General features: G+C 39.2%; 1 protein-coding gene across 6 annotated transcripts in view; it reads right to left on the reverse strand.

Annotated features, from left to right (window-relative positions):
• The window catches only part of cfap46 (cilia and flagella associated protein 46), a 69,553-nt gene that overhangs the window by 34,225 nt on the left and 12,621 nt on the right, over positions 1 to 22,707 (reverse strand). For all 6 annotated transcript variants that reach the window (XM_028603724.1, XM_028603723.1, XM_028603722.1 and 3 more), the window contains exons 14-27: positions 22,471 to 22,600; positions 21,751 to 21,875; positions 21,461 to 21,585; positions 20,856 to 20,968; positions 16,637 to 16,849; positions 14,973 to 15,168; positions 11,614 to 11,757; positions 4,330 to 4,440; positions 3,284 to 3,465; positions 2,744 to 2,875; positions 2,450 to 2,615; positions 1,243 to 1,315; positions 640 to 775; positions 348 to 531 (exon numbers count right to left, since the gene is read on the reverse strand). In XM_028603724.1, the coding sequence (XP_028459525.1) occupies positions 348 to 531; positions 640 to 775; positions 1,243 to 1,315; positions 2,450 to 2,615; positions 2,744 to 2,875; positions 3,284 to 3,465; positions 4,330 to 4,440; positions 11,614 to 11,757; positions 14,973 to 15,168; positions 16,637 to 16,849; positions 20,856 to 20,968; positions 21,461 to 21,585; positions 21,751 to 21,875; positions 22,471 to 22,600 (2,030 nt within the window). The remainder of the gene's footprint in view (positions 1 to 347; positions 532 to 639; positions 776 to 1,242; positions 1,316 to 2,449; positions 2,616 to 2,743; positions 2,876 to 3,283; positions 3,466 to 4,329; positions 4,441 to 11,613; positions 11,758 to 14,972; positions 15,169 to 16,636; positions 16,850 to 20,855; positions 20,969 to 21,460; positions 21,586 to 21,750; positions 21,876 to 22,470; positions 22,601 to 22,707) is intronic.

A 22,707-nucleotide genomic window follows, 5' to 3' on the forward strand; every position in this document is an offset into this window, starting at 1 on the left:
TGTTTTGGAAGTGACACCTATTGATGGTATAACACATTTATTTCATCCTAAACCTAACTCTACTAAACTTAACCTATCCCAACAATCTCCTCTGGTATTCCAAGTCATCGCAATGTGCACTTGTAAACACAGTTGCAATGACACAGTGGCTGCACATGATGGTGCTGGAGACCTTGCTAGAAATATTGCCTTTGTTCAGTGTCAGACTACACAGGAGATCAAATTATGAACTTCACAACTACAACTTTCTAATATGACAGATTCAAAGCATGATCGATCTGCGTGAATCTGCTGATGTATCAGGTTTGGGTAAGGATGTAAAAATGGTGCCAGAACAGAGGTATTACCAACAAAGAGGTGATGGATTTCTGGTAGCAGGTGAGCTGTTGGGTTAGACTGCCAGCACACAGTGCCATCTGGTGCCACATAAATGAACAGCACTGCTCTCCTTCGTCTTGTAACATCTGCATGTCCGTCAGTACATTTTCTCCCAGTCGTGCTTTTACCAGAATTCTGTGTTTCAGCAAAGGTCTGGTAAAACACAAAGGACAATAAGATTTCTTTCTATCTACCTTGCCAGTCTCTCTCATATTTGTTCCCCAGCCCTTCTTGCCCAACATTATTTATTTTTTTACTCACACTTGGTGTCTGGTGCGAGGCATGTCTCTAATAGCTTGGTCCAGCAGCTGCAAAGCACTTTTCCAGGCTGATTTATCAATGTGGTTGTGGAGCAACAAGCTGTAAATGGCTGCTCTCAGGATTAGGTCCTCTTCATCTATGGTTACACAGAAATGCATATTTAGATCATTAATCAGTAATCTAATGTAGGCGTGTGGTAATAATGTAACTATCAATGTAGATCTAAGAAATTCAGATGTCCAAATAGCCTGTCCAAATACAAATGTCACAGGCACCAAAGCTTAATTGCTTGTTGTGGAATAAATACATTTTTTTTTGTTCCATCAATAATTAATTCCTTCAGCCTGCCTGATGTTGTTCAGTCCCATTTAACTCAACTTAAGTTGGTGTTAAATGCAGACAAATCCAAATTCATGTTTTTTTTTCAAATGGCAAAAAGTTAACATCTATATACGATTTATCTATATATTATATATACATATATAGAAAAACAATCAGAATCACAACAGCAAGCAAAAAAAACAAAAAATAAACATGAAGCTATCTTCCAAAATTCAAAAAGAAATTTCAGTTGAAACATGTCGGGGTCCTTTTACCACTCACCTGTTGCTTCATGTTTAGAACTCCTGAGAGGCAGTGCTGTCGAGGTCAGCAAGCCTTTCACTCTACCCTGTTTCTGAACAAAAGGGAAAGGGTTAATATTTAAGTTGCTACAAGGGGATAAAAGAATGTTGGATAGTTGGTCATACTTAAAGCTTACTGATAACAGACTGCTATCTGGCCTTGCCCTGTCTATCACTCTGCCCCTTTATCTGTAAATCTCCTTTCACACCCATTATTGGGTTCATACTTGGGCATCCCATGCAGAAAAAAATAATCACATTGTCTGTTTAGACAAGACACAGCTGTACGGGTTAGCTTTTTTCCTTGTTTATTGTGATTCACAGCACAGCTGAACTGTGATAAGTTGGAAAAAAACACCACAGATGAATCAATGAATTATGGATATTGAGTTATTTTGCATTTGAACGAGTGTTTATCCCCCTGGCTAGATTGCTGTCCGCAGGCAGGATAGGTTTTCTCCCACTTCTCCCCTGTAGCACCCTCAACATTTTTTTCATCAATTCTATAATCAATTAAACATGACTGAGCAAGTTTAAGAACTTTGCAGCATATTTTACTCAGTTTAATAGCAACTAAACTACAGTTGTTAAATATAGCAGAACATGAAATGTCAGTTTGGCTGTCATTCAATTCTCGTTTTGCTCACTTGCTATTCATTTTGTTGCTAGTACTTTTATGGCGGAACTTTTGTCCTGTCAGCAGTTGGCAAGACTAAAAATTTAAAGTGTTGCTGAATAACAGATTCATGGAGGACGCTAGATTAAAGCTCCCAAAAACTGCTGTACACCTCTTTTTAAATAGCTCAAATATTTATATATATTGAAATAGTGTATTTACATTTTGCAATTTATAAAACTTTTGTAAAACTATTTCAATTTTAATGTTGTGTGTGGCTGTATATTTCTTGCCTGATCACTTGGCTAGGACTACAACATGTCATCAGTTATCTACTGTATACAGTACATTGTCTATCGTCATGTTGACCATTTGCCTGATAAAGACCTGGGAGGGTCTAAACATCACAGAAGTATCTTCAAAAGGATTTAGTTTTGCTTTTGTTCACAATAAAAAAGAAGATTTATGTAGTAAGGAGTAAGTATAATACAAAAATCAACTCTGGCTCATGCCTATACATGACACTAAAATAAATAATAATGTATGAATGTGGCTAAAGATGGGTCCCTACATTTGCATGTTTTGTGTTGGTATGAACCAGAGCAAACAGAATCTTCTCCAGGGACTGATGGAGCTGCCACCTATCCTCAGGAGTTTGTGTCAGGGGTAGACATGTTTTCCAGTAATGCCTGGCAGCAGTGGCACACATTGCTGGATTCTCAGCCTTCTCTGCATAGCTATGGACATGAGAAGATAGCAAGCACATATAAGGTGAATAATTTAAAAATGTAGGGGAAAATCTTTCAAAACAAATTTTTAGCTGCCCAAGGCATTAGTCAATACATAAACTGACTGTAAACAGCACCTGACACTGGACAGAAGCACCCTCAAAGCCTCTCTGTAAGTGTGTAGATCTCCATTGGACTCATGGACTAAACTTAAACCCCTCAAACAACTGGCACTGCTCAGCATCTCATTCACCGCAGTCAGGCCATACCTAGGGATATGAAGATATGTATTAGCTGTCATTCAAAGTCACTCACTCATTCAAAATGTAAAACTGACATTACCTAGAAAACTGACACTTTGCATATTCATGAAATTCAAACATTGGGACTTCATGTAAAAATGGAAAGCAATGCTTGCTCATTTATATAAACTGCAATACTCTTGAATATGCACAAGATGTCACCTGCTCCTCAGAGAGCTTTGGAAGCAAATGTCTCAACCTCTCCTAACACCTACTTTTAGTGCTTTCCATAACAAAGTGCACACATTCATATCAAGTGCATTGTCTCTTGCCCATTTTTAAGAATTAGAGAAAAAAAGACAGATCTACCCAAGCATTTCTAAAATTCTCTTATTGTTGAAATAACGTTAAAACTAATCAGCCAACTACACTTACAAAACACAGGGCATGGTGTTAAGGCTCCTTGCTGCTGCTTCTTCCAGTTGCAGAGCGTTCTTGGTGCAGCACAACACCAAGCTGTGGTTCTTGGCATTGTGGCAGAAGGCAGCCAGCTGGCACCACACATGCAACTTCACCACAGCGTCAGTCCAGCTGCATTCAGACGCCATGCTCACCAGCTTTAGGTGAGGAAAGAGAAGAAGGGAGGGCAGGAAAATGGAGGTGGTGAGGGAAAAGGAGAGGAGTATGGGAAAAGGAAAGGAGGATTGAGTGAGAGAAAAGATGAGAAGAGAGAGGGTAGGGGAGGCAAGTAGGAAGGGAATGAAAACAGGGGAGGGAAAAGTGTGTGTGTGTGTGTGTGGGAGGGGCAATTAAGGCAACCCGGGAATGGAGAAATTGGAAGGAGTGAGTGAAAGGCAAAGGAAAGGCAAAACAGTCATTGAAGTCAAAAAGAAAGGGGATGAAGAAATGATTGCCAAAGAAAAAGAAAGGACAAGAGTGGGAAAAAGAAATAGCAAAGAACAAAGGTAAAGCAAATGTAGGAGGTAATCAGGGATGGAGAGGAAGGTAGCAAATGAATGAGAATAGTGAGGGTACACAGAAAATGAAAGATGAGATGGAAGAAGGATTATGGAGAAGTGGAAAATAAAAATACAAAACAAGGGAAAAAGGGAAAAAGGATGAGGAAAAAGGGGGTAGAGAGTGATGGGAAGATTATGGGGAAAATGGGGCAAGTGCATAGGATTCAAAAGAGGACAGGATGCACAGATTATGTGAAGAAAAGGAAGGAAAGAGTATAAGACAATATAAGTGTAGAAAAAGGACAAAGGGCCTTCAGTGGGATTCTCCACAGATTTGCATAGCACATCTCATGTCAAGGAAATTCTTCATCATGCATGATGATAAAGGCAGCTAGAGTATTTTAAAGAGATTGACACATGATGATGCAGAGAGGGTCTGATGGTGCACAGGCTATCTTGGCATCTGCTGTTACCATCTGGGCAACAGCTATTGTAAGAAAACATGACCAAAGAAGTACATACCGTTGAGAGACTGGGAACAGAGAACTCCATATGCCTCGGGTTCCTATTGCACTGGAGCATCTCCACTCCAACCACCACACGCGTCATCACTGACACTTCGTCATTCTCACTCTGCAAATGGGGAAAAGAACGATGCATACTGAGCAATGCAGTCCTTTGCTGAATATACACCAACTTTAGTTTTTCAAAAGACATATAGATGTATTACTATTTGCTTATAAATTATACATGGCCCTGCAGTATGATTATCATACTATATGATATAGTATGTGTCCCAAATACCGCAGAGATAACCTCATTGATAATGTATGACTTGCTATTGTGTGGAAAATGAGTTGATGAATGATTTATTGAGATTAGAGACAACCCCATTTATACTGTATTAACACTGGATGTCTTAATTTGCAAGAAGCAAACCCCATTTAGCTGTGACTCAAAGCACATCAGGCTGAAGGGACTAATGTAGGGCAGGAAATTCTGGGCTGACAAATGGTTGGAGGATTATTGTGACTGTTTAACTGACAAATTGTATAAGCGCCCAGATTTCTGTCCCACTGAAAAGCAGTACAATCAGGAAAGAAGACAGCTGGAGGTGATTACAGACCAGTGGATACAATAATGTAATAAGGATAAACGGAACACCTACCACATCAAAAAGATTAATGAAAATGTCAGGCATCATCAGTCTACAATATTATAAACACATTATACAATAACTGTGACCTGAGACCATAATACAGAATACCTTCTGAATGTAACATGATTATGTTATGAAAATCAGCTATACAGTTGTCTCAGCAGGTATTCACCCTCCTTTACATATCACACATTTTTTCGTGCAATTATAAGTTTTAAAGCAGGCTTTTTAATCTTAGACATAGTATACATAGAGGATACCGGCCCTCCAAGAAATAGAAAATAACTGCATAGGAAAGTATAAGAATATCATCCTTCATACATCACAAAAAATTTTTGCCCTTACTTAAAACCAATTTTGTTACATATTTTCTCCATTATTCTGCACTTTTGCACTTGCCAACTACAGTGAGGAAAATAAGTATTGGAACACCCTGCTATTTTGCAAGTTCTCTCACTTGGAAATCATGGAGGGGTCTGAAATTGTCATCGTAGGTGCATGTCCACTGTGAGAGACATAATCTAAAAAAAAATCCAGAAATCACAATATATGATTTTTTAACTATTTATTTGTGTGATACAGCTGCAAATAAGTATTTGAACACCTGTCTATCAGCTAGAATTCTGACCCTCAAAGACCGGGGAAATTGCCAAGCAGCTTGGTGAAAAAAGGTCCACTGTTGGAGCAATCATTAGAAAATGGAAGAAGCTAAACATGACTGTCAATCTCCCTCGGACTGGAGCTCCATGCAAGATCTCACCTCGTGGGGTCTCAATCAGGCACGGCGTTATGGGTTGGCCTGACGGGCCTAGGCCCACCCACTTTTCAACAGGGCCACCCAAAACATTTCCTCAAAAAACATTAATTAATTAATATATTATAATTTGGTGAAGAATCATTAAAAATCGGCAAATAATCTCATAGTTTGTGCTAAAATTGTCTAAATGTTTCAGCAGACAGTGACGTTCGGATCGGATGTAGGTGGTAGGTATGCTAGGCTAGCTCCCAGTGATCTGAGAGTGTGAAAATCATTTCCAGTAAAGGACAAGGTTGCAACAGCCGTTGTTTAGGTGCCTTAAACGTGCACGAACGGTCTCAGAGTCATCGCTGCAACCAGGAGATGAAGGAGAGCTGAGATCCACAACGCCTAGCACATCTTTGTCTCGGCCACAGCAGGATGCTAACGCGGCCAGCGCGACCAGCGCGACCGCCTTTGCCTCTTCCTCGCGAGTGGATGATATAGCCCCTATGGATATAGCCCTGTGGATCCGTCTTCCGTGGATGAGCCCGCCACTCAACCAGTGCTAAAGTATCCGGTCACTTCTTCTGCTGAGTTTAATTGTGTAGGACCGCCAGAGGATAACAGTAAGGTATGTGGCTACTCTGCCTGTATTGTATTATGTCGTTATATGAGATATATGGATTAAAATAATCAATTCATAACCGTAACTACAGAAGCTGCAGGCGCAGTTCTATTTCTATAACAGCTTGTTACTGTTGTCAAGTTGTTTTTTCCCTCATGGTTTTCTCTTGTTATGGCCAATAATGCTTTAGGGCTATTAATGCGATTTATTTATTTTTGTTAAACATGTTTTTAACATGAATCATCACACTAAAGTATAGGAAATAACTTGAGTCTTGTTTTACATGACAGTTGACGTTGTCAATGAACATGTTCTGTGGCCGAGTATTGATTGAAACCGTCAGGCAGTGTTGTTGATCTGTATATTGTTGAAAACTTAAAACAGTTGAAAAGAATTATGAAATATTCGGCCTCATTCTCATAAACTATGTTTTAGGTAAATATTAGATTCCCGACCACTTTTACAGTCTATAGGCCTTAGGTTAGGAGAGATGCGCTATAGCGCAGCCAGGTATGGTGCGTAATGGAGATTCCAAAGCGCTCTTCTTTTGGGCAGAACCAAGGAGAGCGATCGCGGATAGGTCCGTCCTTTGCACCGAAACTTTTTACAATGCAACAACATATAAATAGCATCAGGCTATTACAATCTTTATTATGTAAGCACATATAATATATATAATATAACAGTATATTAGCCAGTCATTTTTATTAGGTTAAACAGGGATTTGATAACGTTTTTAATTTAAGGCCAACCCACAATTGGTCTGGCCCATCCAAAACTGGAATCCTGGCGCCGTGCCTGGTCTCAATGATCCTAAGAAAGGTGAGAAATTAGCCCAGGACTACACGGGAGGAGCTGGTCAATGACCTGAAAAGAGCTGGGACCACCGTTTCCAAGGTTACTGTTGGTAATACACTAAGACGTCATGGTTTCAAATCATGCATGGCACGGAACGTTCCCCTGCTTAAACCAGCACATGTCAAGGCCCGTCTTAAGTTTGCCAATGACCATTTGGATGATCCATGAGTCATGGGAGAAAGTCATGTGGTCAGATGAGACCAAAATAGATTTTTGGTCATAATTCCACTAACCGTGTTTGGAGGAAGAAGAATGATGAGTACCATCCCAAGAACACCATCCCTACTGTGAAGCATGGGGGTGGTAGCATCATGCTTTGGGGGTGTTTTTCTGCACATGGGACAGGGCGATTGCACTGTATTAAGGAGAGGATGACCGGGGCCATGTATTGCGAGATTTTGGGGAACAACCTCCTTCCCTCAGTTAGAGCATTGAAGATGGGTCGAGGCTGGGTCTTCCAACATGATAATGACCCGAAGCACAGCCAGGATAACCAAGGAGTGGCTCTGTAAGAAGCATATCAAGGTTCTGGCATGGCCTAGCCAGTCTACAGACCTAAACCCAATAGAGAATCTTTGGAGGGAGCTCAAACTCCATGTTTCTCAGCGACAGCCCAGAAACCTGACTGATCTAGAGAAGATCTGTGTGGAGGAGTGGGCCAAAATCCCTCCTGCACTGTGGTAGTGAAAAACTACAGGAAACATTTGACCTCTGTACTTGCAAACAGTACCAAATGACTGTACCAAATATTAACATTGGTTTTCTCAGGTGTTCAAATACTTATTTGCAGCTGTATCATACAAAGAAATAGTTAAAAAATCATACATTGTGATTTCTGGATTTTTATTTTTTAGATTATGTCTCTCACAGTGGACATGCACCTACGATGACAATTTCAGACCCCTCCATTGTTTCTAAGTTGGAGAACTTTCAAAATAGCAGGGTGTTCAAACTCCAATTGCAGTGATCACAACTAGGGTTGCACGATATTGACAAAACGTGATATTGCGATATCGATTATGAATATTGCGATATCGATATTAATTGGACTGGTCCAACATGAATAAATAAATAACGACCATGTCTATAGAACAGGACATGCTAACGCATATCCGACGCCATCACCCAGATGTGCCAATCACTGTAACGAGAGAAAAAAAAAAACTGTCCAACTTATCCTCCCTACAGTGCTTAACCAGCCTTTAGATACAAATAATTAAAGTTAAATTAAAGGGAAAAGAGCTTGGATGTTAAACAAGAGCTTATTCGTTATTTTACCTACTACTGTTAAAAAAAGCAAATACAGGCTACTCTTTTTGCACTTGCTCGGTTTACTTGAAGTTTTTATTTTTGTATTCCTCCTGAAAGTGACTTTATTTTGTTGTTGCATTGAAAGCTGGCTTCAGGTTGCACTACAAATTCATTTTACTTGAATAGTGCAGTGTTAAACAATTTTAATAAATAGAGATATGAACCTTATTGAAGTTTGTTTTGTGTAAATTGTTAATAATTGAGCAATGGGAAAATAATCGCTAATTGAAAAATTTATCATTAGATTAATCGAAAAATTTATCGTTAGATTAATTGAAAAAATAATCTCTAGATTAATCGTTTAAAAAATAATCGTTTGGGACAGCCTTAATAGGGTTTGTCACGTAGTAAACATGATCATTACAGCATTTCAAGCGGGCTCTAAAATCAAACACAACTAAGCCACACAGCCAATGGACGGGACGCAGCGCTCCACAAAATAAACTAAATATTGCATACTTATTGCAATTTCGATATATACTTTCGATATATTGCGATAACAATATTGAGTTGATATATCTTGCAACCCTAATCACAACCCCTAATGCATTCACCCAACTTTTAACTATTTCTGGTTATTTTCACAATCACAGTATACTTCTTCCACAAGTTGCAAATCCTAGTTTGTAGAACATTAAACTTCTAAAATGTGGTGAAAAAGTGTAAAGTGACTTCAAAGCTTCTTTGAAGAAGGTGGCGTTTGCATAAATCTCAACATTTGAATCTACCTACATGTGTAAACAGATCTTTTTCACATCTTGAGACTGTGCTTAATCTATCTCACAGTCGGCTGACAACAGACCACTCAGAGGCATGTGTGCAGCTGAAAGTATCAACATGCAGACCAGACATAGTATGACTGAGCAGTGAAAGGCAGGGCCAGGGATTGCTATAATTGGTAAGACCAGTTTACATTTTACTCAGCAGCTGCCTACATCACAACATGAATTCATATGTGTGAATGAGTAACAAAAAGAGGGAACCCTGTGCAAATAATTGGTCCACATCTCTATAATTATTATAAACAAGATAAAACTGTCACTATCTAGTAACTCTAGTAACTATCAGTGCATAAATTGAAAGTAAATGACATGCTCAATAACAAACACTACTGACACCTGTCATATTTGTTAATTGACAGTAATCTGTTGAGAAAAGCTTGCCAACCACTGGAGCCGGTTGCACCCACTGTTTGTAAGTCCAAACTTAGCCTAACTCTAACATACAGTAAGCGTTTACTAATTGGAGTTTTACACATCAATGAATTATGACCGGTTGCTTTTTACATAAAGATTAAAGATACTAAATAGTTCCTATTTAGTGATTTAACCATTGTGTGGTTAAAATGAACGAAAGCTTGCTAATATATGAGTGAAGGGTAAAAGAGGTAATAATGGAATAAAGTTGACATATCTAAGCTGTAAATTGACAAATGCTTTCATAATGATGTAAATCTTATAGATTTTAAATTGCATTTCACAAAATAATCAATGATTTACACTAGGGCTGTCAGTTTAATGCGTTATTAACGGCGTTAACGCAAACCCATTTTAACGGCGACCATTTTTTTATTGCGCGATTAACGCATAACAGTTAAAGAAGGATTAATGTTCTTTCGGATCTAGCTAGGAAGCAAAGGACGCCAAGACCCGCCCTACGGGGGTGGTTAGGATAGCCGATTGGTCAGGGGATAGGACCTGAACAAATGGGGTTACGTTACCTTGGACGCCTGGCCAATAGTAGTGATTGAAGGGCGGGTCTTGGCGTGGCCATAGCAGACCGGAAACAAAACAGACACGCTGCAGCCGCACACACTTGTTTGGGCTATAGCTTGCGAGCCGTGTAGCTAGCTAGTAGGCTCGTCACGGCGATTAGCTTCGGAGCGAGTAGTGACTCTACAGTCAGGGAGAGAAACAAAGTGTCTCCCCTGTTTTTTCTGACCACGGTGGGAAACCTGCAGCAGGGAAAGTTAACCCTCTCCTTGATTTTGCGTTGGGAGAAGGAGAACCTGGAAATGAGTCGGGGAAACCATAGTCGCTATGACGACCAGCCACGCTCGCCTCAGCAATGGAAAATGAAGGTAACACAGGGCTCCAGACTGCGACCAAATGGTCTGCAGTTTTCTTGATGTCACGGCAATGCAGATAAAGTGGTTTCAAGTGTGGTTACAGTTTTTCATAACTTCACGCAGACAGCGTTTGCTGCGATATGATATTAATGGCGAGCCGAAAGCGGTCACGGTGCTGTTGATGTTACACTTCCTCAGAGTCGAGCAGGCAGGCACAGTGGTTTCTGACCCTGGGGACTGACTGACAGGCTGAGGTTGTAAGGCAAGGCAACTTTACTTCTACAGCACCTTTTCAGAAACAAGGCAATTCAAAGTGCTTTACATGAAACATTAATGAAAATAAAATTATAAAATACAATAATAAACTATATATATATATATATATATATATATATATATATATATATTTTTTTTTTTTTACTGTCATGACAGCAATGGGGCTGTCAGTTAACCTTATATGTTGCATCTTCAAAAGTGACACTGAATTTGAAAGAGCACAAATGTAACAGTGTTACATTATGTGACAGATTATTAGTTCCAAGTGAGAATGTTAGTGTGAAATTGAACACTACGTATATGCCAATGTTGTTTTCAACAAAAAAAAAGCACACAAAGCAAGCCGATCCACTTTTCCATGTTGATAAGAGTATTAAAATGAAAAAATATAATGGGACAAAAAGAAATCAAGGGACATTTAGAATGGATAAAAATGTGAGATTAATCGTGAGTTAACTATGACATTAATGCGATTAATTGCAATTAAATATTTTAATCGTTTGACAGCACTAATTTACACATTACTAAAATCTTTGATAGCTAAGACATTTCTTAAGTTTCAATGGTGCAACCTGATTTAGTAAATTACTAGCTAGTAGTTACTATGGGAAGGAGCTTGGGAAGGACTTTATATTCAAACATAGTAATTGATTTATGAATAACTAGTGCAACCTAATCCTGGACTAAAATGTTATGAACAGTGCTTTACAATGTTGATTATGCCCTAAAAACGGTTTAGCAATTTAAAACTACGACACAGAGAATGGTACCTCATCGTTAGTGTCCATCTTTGAGCCAATCTGCTGTTGCAAGAGCCTCTTGATCTGCACCCATGTGGCCACCACTTGCTTCCTTGCTGCGATGGGGACAGTCTCCCCGGGGATGTTGGATATGCAAAGGGCGTAGTCACACAGCTAGGAGGAAGTGTAGAAAACAACAGTGAGCTTGCATTCTATCAACTAGATGAAGTACTTGGTACGGTATTAGCAGTCTGAGAAGCTAGTAGGACATGAAGTAGGACATGACATTAACATAGTCAAGATTAGGCATAATCCTAAATGATATTAAAAATGTTAATGTGGATCAAAGTATCTATCAAATACTATACATGATGATACACATCTGTAAGACAATGTACACCCTGTGTTTTCTCTAGCTCAAGGCCCTCTGCCAGTCTATCAGCTGCAGGGACACAAAACACGCGAAACACTCAGAACTCAGTAAGACTTTGTTCAAGTCAGACACTGTATCTGACCCTGTTGTACTGAAGACTATTTATAAAAAATGTATTGGAATGATTTTTTTTTTTAATCTTTCCTTCAAAAGGGAAACAGACACGATGAAATTTAGTTAATAATTCACTGATAAAGTGCCTTTTATCTGGATTTAGAGCTGATATTCATGGTGGATCCTTTGAATAGAAAAGGAGAAAGGAAACAGGGTTTAATTGGCAACTGCAGCACAGTAAGAGAACTGAGACAGCAGACTTCAATGGCATAAAGACACTAAGTCATGGAAACTACATGTGAGTGAGTGAGTGAGCGTGTATGTATGTGTGTGCATGCATGGTGTAATGTGTTTCAAAGGATGGATGAGAAAAGAACATAGGAATGTCAACAACATCTGTCATAGACAGAAAGGCTTCATAGTTTTAAAATACAGATACAAATGCAATGTGTAAACAATGTCTGTGTCCATAACCCTTTTTTTGCCTCGATTGCTAAGCCTCAAGATATACAAAGTGATTTTTTTTTCTTTGCATTCTTGTATGCTTTGATTAGAGGTGGAAAGTAATGAAATAAATTTACTCATGTTACTGTATTGAGTAGTTTTGTATTTTGTATTTTTCAAGTAGTTTTTTAAATCAGTAATTTAAAATTTACTTACATTTTGAGTGAAGTATTGTATTTTGCTACATCCGTTATGGAGTAAAAAAACAACAACTTTGAACAAAAAACGAAAACCGAAAGGAAGAAAATAAATCGCGCCCGGAACCACTACAGTGACGAATGATCAGCATCTAGGCTGCCTAGCAGGCGCCAAGTCTTTCTGTAGGAGATTGAGAACGAGATGGAGGTGGATCAGGCGAGCCACGACGGTTTAGTGACTGTTTCAGTAGAAATGCTAGCTGAAACATTGAATTCTGCTTCCCAAAACAATGAAAATCCTTGGCCACAAGAGTACCATCATGCAACGCCAGATGTGCCTGCCAAAGGTGACTGAACTGGCAGCATTTGATAACTCCACATCTAATCTGCGGAAGCATGTTTTGGTAAGTATTTGTGCATTGGTACTCCAAATGAAGTTTTCATGACTAATAACAAATTGCCAATTAGCAAAACAACATGTTTCGTTGTCACCTCTGGCTTTGATAAACCCCATTACCTTTATGACATAGTAATAATAAATATTATTATTAATACTAATAAAAGGGCTGAAATACAGTACATTCCAAGAGATGATGTACTAGAAGTTTACATTTTATCGAGAATGACATGAAGTTTGATAGCTTGGAAATAACATGAAAAAAGCTTATCATTTCAAGTTTGAAACCTGTTTCATAATTCATAAAATTAACATAGAACACGCAGAAGGTTGAAAGCAAGCTGTGATGGTTTGAAATGTAGTTTGAATGAGGAAATTTGAAAGTTTAAAACATTCAATGAGTTGTCAGCGTGTAAACCGTTTTATACCTATCTGTGCAAAAGACTAAAATTTGAGTTTCTGAACACGTCTTGCAAAGATTAGGCAAACTCCATGCAGATTATACACATTTCTCCTTTCAGAGTCTCACTCACACTCCATTCAGCGTTTTTCAGAGATTGTGATCTGTTTTCAAGCTGACATTACAGATAGAGTGCAGATCGGGCTGCATTTTTCTCTCCGAGCCCGACAGAGCAGTAACCGAGTCCGGCCTGAGCCCGACAGGCATTAAGATATTTATGTCCGAGCCCGACCCAGTTAAAATCTAATTTTTTTTTCTCATAATAATGACACATGTAGGTTTGTTTGTGTGGAAAGCCCGCTTTTATTAAGCAACTGTAGGAAGGCATTCGGAAACATCAACAGATGAGCGCATCAGTGCACGCAGGGCAACAAGCGCACGTTAATAAGCTGTTTCATTTTAAATGTTCAATGCCTTATCGCGCTGATGTGACCGAGCCCGACCCAAACCCAAACATCATTTCTAAATATCTGTCCGAACGCGGCCCGGCACGTTGGGTACTGCTGGGTCCCGATGGGCTCGGTTCGGGTATCCATCCTCTAATTTCAGACATTGTTTTCACAGTGGAAAGATCAGAGACTGAAAAGAAGCAGCTCAAGCCACCACATTCAGTCTGGGGATTTGACAGAGGATCAATCATTTTTGCTTCAACAAAATGCAACCAATCAAAAAATTCCCAACTAAACATGTTTTATTTTACTTTACTATCTGATGTTCATGTAGGTCCCAGAAAAACTGGTTTCTGAGTTTTCATAATTTGCATACTAATTGGAGGTTTCAAAACCCTCTCAACCTCATCAATCCTTCTTTGGGATTGATTATTTCTTATCTTCTATATTATTTTGGGCAGAATTAGTGACTGTGCAATTACCAATGGAATCTTACCAGATAGTTGCCCTCTAAGTAATTATCTTTTATGCAAATATGGTGCAAATTAATGTTGATATAGGGAGTTTTAATATAAATGTATGGTAAGAGAGGGCATTTTGATGCAAATGTATAGTGATGTGTGCAGCTTTAATGCAAATGTATTGTGACATAGGAATTTGTATCCAACTGTGGTTATGATTTTATAAAAATATATGGAGTCAGAGAGAATTCTATGAAAAAATAGGGTGACATAGGTAGGTTTTATGCACACGTTAGGGACATAGGGACATGAATTGGTGTAGGTCGGGGTTCACCCCTGCTACTGCATAACAGGCGGGTTTGTTTAAAAAGGCATTTTATTAGACCAAAGACGAATGCTCCAATAATGTAACTGTAACTTAACAAAACCGAAAGTCACTATTCGTCACAAATAATTCTATGGTACTTATTAAATATATTAATAAGACAGTTCACAGCCACACACAGGTGCCCATGGCCCACATCCCACACACACATACACAGATACTGACATACCTCTGATGCCTTGTGGACATCCTGAAGGGCAACAGGGTCTAAGAGAACCCCACTGACAGCCTTCTCCATCCCCTTCTTAGGTTTGTTTATGTCCTTGTCTCCTGGCGGGGCTAGCTCAGCGCTGTCTGGTCTACACAGAGGCTGGATCAACCCTCGGGCCACAGCATCACACAGCAGCACAAATAAAGCACGATTCCTGAAAATACAGTTGAAGAATGCTCCAAACTGACATTATCTGGAAAAAACAAGGACTGAAAGTTTGGCTTGAAGGCCAAATATCTTTGTTTTTATATTTTAGTTCTTCCTAAAAGTGAAAACCCTTACCACAGATTAGGACTGCAAAATGTTTCTCTCCTTGGCCACATCATTACATGAGAATATCATTGAATCCCAACATTCACATAATTATTTGTATGCCCTAGGACAGTTTCATCGGTTTTCATGAATATTCACTGCTTCTTTCTATAGCCAAAATAAGAACACAGCCGGGGTTTTTTGTGTGAGTGAGCTACAATGCCATAGAAAATATATTTTCAGTCAACTTTTGTGCATAAAATAATTTTCTATTTCTATTTTAAGTGTATATATTGGTTACCAGCAAAAAAAAAAATTTCAAGTTTCACCTCAATTGAAAGACTATATTGGCACAGTAGTCCACTGAGGGTTGAATAAATTACTGCTGGGCTGATGAAACAATTTCAAAACTCACTAAGTAATTTAAAAAATGTACAGTCATCGGTCTAAAAACAGCTGTTTCATGTTTGCTGAAATGTTGACATTTTGTGAGTTTTTTTATCAAACACGTGATATTCTGGTTTAGACCCAGTGTTTCCTCTATGTTGATTTTATTGTGGTGGTGTGCCATGGCAAAATTTCTTCCGCCACAGTATCAGAAATAGGGCAGACACTCAATAGTCGCGGTTGCCTTTTAAAATAAATGATCCTGCCAACATAACATAAGGTTGGCTGCCGCTCACATTGCAATTTAACAACAAGTAGAACTATTCAGAGGTTATTGGGCCCGTCCAGTTTAACTCCACATGCTGTTGTGTTGATGTAGTTTATTGTCAAAACGTTCGCTTTCTTCGGAGTCGACTATTAAACGACCAGCTCCAACAAAAACGTCACCGCGGGAGATGGCTTTGAAACGCAGAAACCAAAATCAAGGTAAGAAATAAATAACTATGGCTAACATTACAAGAAACATAAACAGGCTAGCAAGCTTACTGTTATCAATCTCACAACGTGACTTTTTGCCCAAAGACAGCGTTGTGGAGAGTGAAACGGGATAGGCTCCTGTTATTTAAAAGATGTACAATGTAATGGCTCAATATCTAAATGATTTCGACAACGTGGATGAGGTCGTTATAATTGGATGGCCTGCAGCTTCAAGCACAATTCGTTTGTATACGAAGCATTACATTTTGGAAGATAAACGGGATTCTGAACAATGATGGGGTTGCTGCCCCCACTGCTAAAAAAAAAATCACTGAGACCTGTTTATGAAAACACACTGAGCACCCACATTTTTGTTTCATTCATTGTTGGTGAAGTAGCTTGGCTCAAAATAAACTTTGCAAGAACTCCAAGCCAATCACCAAAACTATTCTACCTAACAGGTATATACACTAATAAAAACGGATACTAATTTAGATCCAACCTACCCAGTGAACTCTGTCTTTTGAAGCATTGCCATTAGACTCTGGAAGGTGGGCAGCAGGCATTGGTACTCCCCAGCTGCCAACAAGTGGCTGCTGTAGTTCCACAGGTAAATGGCTGCATTTGCTACCACCCACGGCTCCCTGATCTCTACTCCGAGCTCCGCTGCCCGCAAGAATTTGGAGGTGGCGTAGGCAGACAGAGCCTGGATCCAGTCTCTGGGTGAAAGAGATGGAGAAGTACAGTGGCGAGTGGGAAAGGGAGAGAGAAAGTTGTGTGTTTTGTTTGAGAGAGAAAGACAGTATCCTGGCCCCATGGTGTTGTCTCTAGTGACCAATTAAACCAAAGGTGAAAAAGTTGATGAATTTTTAAAAAGTTGCTTGTTTGATTGCAAGCATTGGATTTTTATGTACATAAATACATTTGCTAACAGGCTTTACTGCTTGATGCACAAGGGAGAGTGGAACCCCAACTTAAAGTGCTCATATTATGCTCATTTTCAGGTTCATAATTGTATTTAGAGGTTATATAAGAATAGGTTTACATGGTTTAATTTTCAAAAAACACCATATTTTTGTTGTACTGCACATTGCTGCAGCTCCTCTTTTCACCCTGTGTGTTGAGCTCTCTGTTTTAGCTACAGAGTGAGCCATCTCACTTCTGTTCCATCTTTGTTGGGAGTCGCACATGCGCAGTACCTAGGTAAGGACTACTAGCCAGTCAGAAGCAGAGTACTGAATCTCAGTACTTAAGTAAAAGTACAAATAACCAGAGATATATTTAGTTTAGTAAAAGTAGAAGTACAACAATGACAACCCTACTTAAGTAAAAGTAAAAAGTACCTGATTTTAAATGTACATTAAGTATTAAAAGTAAAGGTACTTGCATAACGATTTATTCTCTTAATGTCTATATTCTCATAATAATAAAAAAAAAAAAACAGTATGGCCTGTGGCATTTGAATTAAGTTAGTTTTAGGTTAATGTAATTGTGGTTACCATCTGTGGCCCAGTTTACATTCTGACTTAAAGTTCTGGTTATCTGTCAGGGTGATCCGCATGAAACTCGACTTTGCATTATTTCCCACGGGACAGTGAATGTTGCACACATTTATCTAGCGAGAACACACGGGCTTGAACAACAAGTACGTGGCTTCACAGCTGAGGAGGACCGAGAGTGTTTTTAAGATAAATATACAGGTTGTATATTAACCCTGTGTGAGCGGATGCTTCACATATGACCAAGCAGTGTATCGGGACCAGCGGCAGCAGTGACAGGAGCAGCGGTAGTACCCGGAGCGGTAAGCGCATGGCCAATAAATGCTATTGAAGGGCAGGTCTTAGCGTGACCATAGTGGGATTGGTAATATCGCGAGCGGCACCGGGAGCTGTACGGCCGCTGCTGAAGGCTTCCCTGCGGACTGCAAACGTGTGAAGGTCAGGAAGGTGTTTTGGCAGGGGGGAAAACTGATCAGGAAATGTAACTAAAATGTAACGAAACGTTGTGGAAATGTAGTGGAGTAGAAAGTATAGATAATTGTTGCAAAATGTAACACAGTAAAAGTCAAAAGTATGCACTATTGATTGTATTTAAGTAAAGAACAGATACGTGACTTTGGGCTTTTTCACTTTGTAAACGTATAACATGCACAAAAAAGATATATAACACAATAAAGTAAAGGGGAAAAAGCCAAAAAGCCTAATATGAGCACTTTAACTATATCATGTAAGTTATATATATATATATATATATATATATATATATATATATATATATATATATATATATATATATATTAGTATGAGCTCTTTATAGCTCTCAGCCTGCATTATGTAGCAATGTGCTGAAGGTAAACTTAGTGCATTAATTTCACTGCTTAATATGAAATCACAAGTCAGGTCTTGTCAAATCAGTAAAGAAAATAGGCTGTTGAGACTGTGTGATTCAGGCTGGTTAAACCATGTTATTGTTATAGGAACGGTTTCAGTTCTGGTGTGCATTTTTGGTTTAAGAGATAAGGAAACAAAACCTCTTTTAGGAAATGGCTTTATAGTTCAAGAGATTGTTTCATTCCCATCACTGCCTGTCATCACCTCTGACGAGTTATGCAAATGTGTGCTCACTGCCCCATTAAACGAGCCACTGTCCCTGGAGTACAAGTTATTGTCCCTTTATACACTTACATTTTATAACCACACCAACAGAGACTATGAACAGCTAGGGCCCAATTTTCTGAAACGTATCAAACGTGAAATGCAAGTAGCTTTGTGGGCGGATCTCGGACACTGTTGCTATTATACCGGCGGGTTAATTGACTCTTGCGCCCAACGCAAATCTAAAATGGGTTGGTCTGAAGTAGCTAGGTGTGGTTTGGGCGTAACGTGCAATAAACCAATCAGAGCCTGGCGCTTGTTCCATGGCGGATTGCTATTATAACGGCGGATTTGCCTGGCGCACGCCAGCGGGAGCTGTCCGGGATGCAGCAAAGTAATAAATGCCCGTCTTGGCCGGGTGGCGATGTTGTTGCAGCCTCTCGGGCGCATCTCCTCAAGTCTGGAGAGGATTTTTGCAGCCATTGAGGACTGTACTGTAAAGTGCCTCCTGACCGATCCAAACACCTGAAGTGCATTTTCAGTCATATTTTTCTTTGTAATTATGTATGGTTTGCAAAAATATGAACTGCTGCGTCCGTGTAGATGAGAGAATCAAAGTGTATGCGCATTACGGCCAAGCATGCGCCCCTAAAATAGCATCTCAATAACGCGACACTGACTTTAGACCAGGTTTTTCCTTGTCTGTGGCGGAATTGTTTTCTGAAACTGCAAAATAGCACCAGGGACTGTTTGCGCCTGAACACGCCCACTCTTTTCGCTGAACCGCCCCCGGGATCGCAAATACATTCCCTAATTTACCGACGTGTGTCTGTGGAGGGAAAAGTCCGCTGTACGTCGGGTGCAAAATAGGAATGATACATGCGTCGGTGTACAAAGGCAATTGCGCTGAGTGCAAGATAGAGCCCCTAGAGTTGACAGTGCACATAGCGGCATTAGTCAGTGTTTTGCAAGTTCACACTTAACAAGAGCTAGCTCAAGTTCAGTTCACACAGAACTAGTTCACGTTTATAGCAAATCATTTTTTAACTAATTCTTTTTAATTTTTTTCTGCTCCGAGACTGGTCAGATGCTTCTACTCGAGGTGTCGTTTTAAATTCATTGCCGATGTGGCTAATGTTTAAGTCTGTTCGCCAGTTAAGTGATTTCTCCCGCAGCGCCCCCTCCGTGGTTAATTTGCAAACAGAACAGTTCACCATTCACCACAAATATAAGCATGTTAAATGAACGGCACTCCTTTAGTGTATAGACCTTTTTCACGGCAGACATGTTGACATGTCATAATAGGAAAAGCACAGGTGTATTCTAAAGCATTAATAATGGCTGCATTCCACTTAGGAGAGGCCCTGGTATTGTGCATGCTGACGCACTGAAATAGCTTACTGGGACACTTGATGGAACTGAGCCATCGTTAGGGTTATCAATTTCAGCTGTACTTTTCCTACTATGACAAGTCAAAATGTCTGCTGTGAAAAAGGTCCATTAATGCACAACACTGGCATTAGTGAAGTCACTGGTTGTGACTGTTTTCGCCCGCCTGTACACGTGAACAGTACTGTCTTCATAAACTATCTTTTAAACTGTCTGTACACTTACAAAGTTCTCAATGCTTCAGTTTACATGTAGGGATCCTCATTATGCTACCGTGGAATTGTGGTGCTATTTTGAGCCTTGTTAGTGGTGTAGAAATAGTGATTTCTTTTTACTTTACCCGTGTCCCGACGACTGGCGTTATAAGGTAATTAGCGTTTGCGATAAAACTGGTCACATTCGATTAGCATGAAAATATATCCCAGAGAACGGTCGACTCGCTACACGTATGCAATTAACTCCTAGAATTATTTTGCGCCTGATTTGTCCTTTAAATCGCTGCTGATATTGCTGCTATAGCTATTAACAGTCATAAACACAAAAATTTAAATTGCTTGATATGATCGTGTACAATGTAAAAGCATTTAATATTACAAATGTGAACTTAGAAATGAATGAATAATGTATTACATTTGTGATATGCAAATAATAAATCAGAAACATATAGTGCATAGACAAAAGACAAAATACGGACAGAGTATTCTAGTTTCATGATTCTAGCAGTGTGAGCATTGTTTTTTACCTGTAAACAACCCAGTGTGGATCCTCTTCAGACACACACAGCTCACTTTCCACTGCAGGGACAACAGGGCTGTTAAGCTGCACCCCCTCTGTTAGCAACTTTTGGACAGTGGCCTGAACAAGACACAAGATACATAAATTTCTCAACCTCAAAAATAATACTAACGTTGACCTTATTTGATCACTTCATAATACAAAGAAAAGAGAAGACCTCACATTACACTATGGGAATGACGGTTGAGAACTGTTAAAGCTCAACTGTAGTACATCAAAGAACAAAGAAATGAATGGTGAGCATTTTACTCTAGTGGCGGACAACTCAGGTAAGACGGGAAGAACTTGTCTTTATCATCAGGTCATGTAATAATAATAATAATAATAATAATAATAATAAATTGAATTTGTATAGCGCTTTTTCAAGGACTCAAAGTCGCTTAATTGCTGGGGATAGTTGTCTCCATTTTCTGCATAATGCTGTCAAGGTAATATCTGTATGTACTTAATAATGACTTGGAGCTACAGGCTTGATAGGAATTGGGATTACACAATAAGACAAGCTCATAAGAAAAGCACAACAATCTCTGACACGAGTTAGCAAGCACCCACCTCAGCACTGATGAAGCAGATTTCAGCTAAAAGGCGCAGCAAATCCCTCACACAGGTTTGGCTTCCATTGCAACTGTCAAGACATTCTGCACAGCTTTCTTCCTCCTTGCATCCACATTCTGGATCTAATTGACAAAAACTGTGATGTAAATTATTTCAATGAAGGAAATCCTTTCCTTCTTGTATTTTGAATAATACAACTAGGGTTACTACTCCCTGTTGAATATTCTAATATTAGAGGGATGTTTCTGTTTCTTTATCATCAGTCTGAGGATCATTCATTATCTTACTGTCAGTCTTGGAAATCTTCCATCTCCCATCATCGTAAAGCAAACAGAATCGGCAAGCAGCTCGGCACACATCCCAAACTTCGAGTTTCCTGGCTGTCTTCACCAGTGTTGCCCACAACATCAATCTGGAGCAGCCAAGAAATAAAGAACACTTCAAAATTATTCCTTTTTAAAGAGGTGGAGGTCAGGGCCAGGGCACAGCAGCACACCGTATATAATCTAAGGTTGTTTGTTTGCAGGGCTATGAAAAATAACATTTTCCTTTGGGGAATCTTCAAGTCTCTGCTCACTGCTGACCAATAAGCCTGCAATTTCTGATGATTCAGTGCACACACTTTTTACTGAAATGATATTGGTATCGGGGGGACTCAACTATGCACTATGAATAAGGAGATTTAGGAGAAGGTTGTGGACTCCTATAGTCACACAATAACTTTAACTGTAGAGAGGACCAACAGATCATACATCCATTAGTGTATAATGTTTAGTAACAGCAAGGAGTAATAAATCCAACAACGCATAATTTTATAGGCAACTTTCCAACTGGGTTTCTGGAAGCCTGACAACCTAAACATAATTATTAAGAGAACTTTACACTGGCAAGATGACAAGCTTTTACTTGTATTCATACACATACATATATAATCACAAATAATACATGTTAATGTACAAACACACACACACACACACACACACACACACACACACACACACACACACCTCTCTGTGTTGTCTGTGTCATCTCCTTGTCTGGCCAGATGTACATCCACCTTCTGTACACATGTAGAGTGATGCTGAGCCTTAGCAGAGAGCTGAGCCACTGGTCCAGATCCAAGACTGCCTACAGGAACTAGACAATTGTTGGAGGACTAAATACATAAGTTAATCTTTATAAATGCTATTGAAAAGCTATATATATATATATATATATATATATATATATATATATATATATAT

The sequence above is a fragment of the Perca flavescens genome, chromosome 17, assembly GCF_004354835.1.
Source record: "Perca flavescens isolate YP-PL-M2 chromosome 17, PFLA_1.0, whole genome shotgun sequence".
Classification (NCBI taxonomy): Eukaryota; Metazoa; Chordata; class Actinopteri; order Perciformes; family Percidae; genus Perca; species Perca flavescens.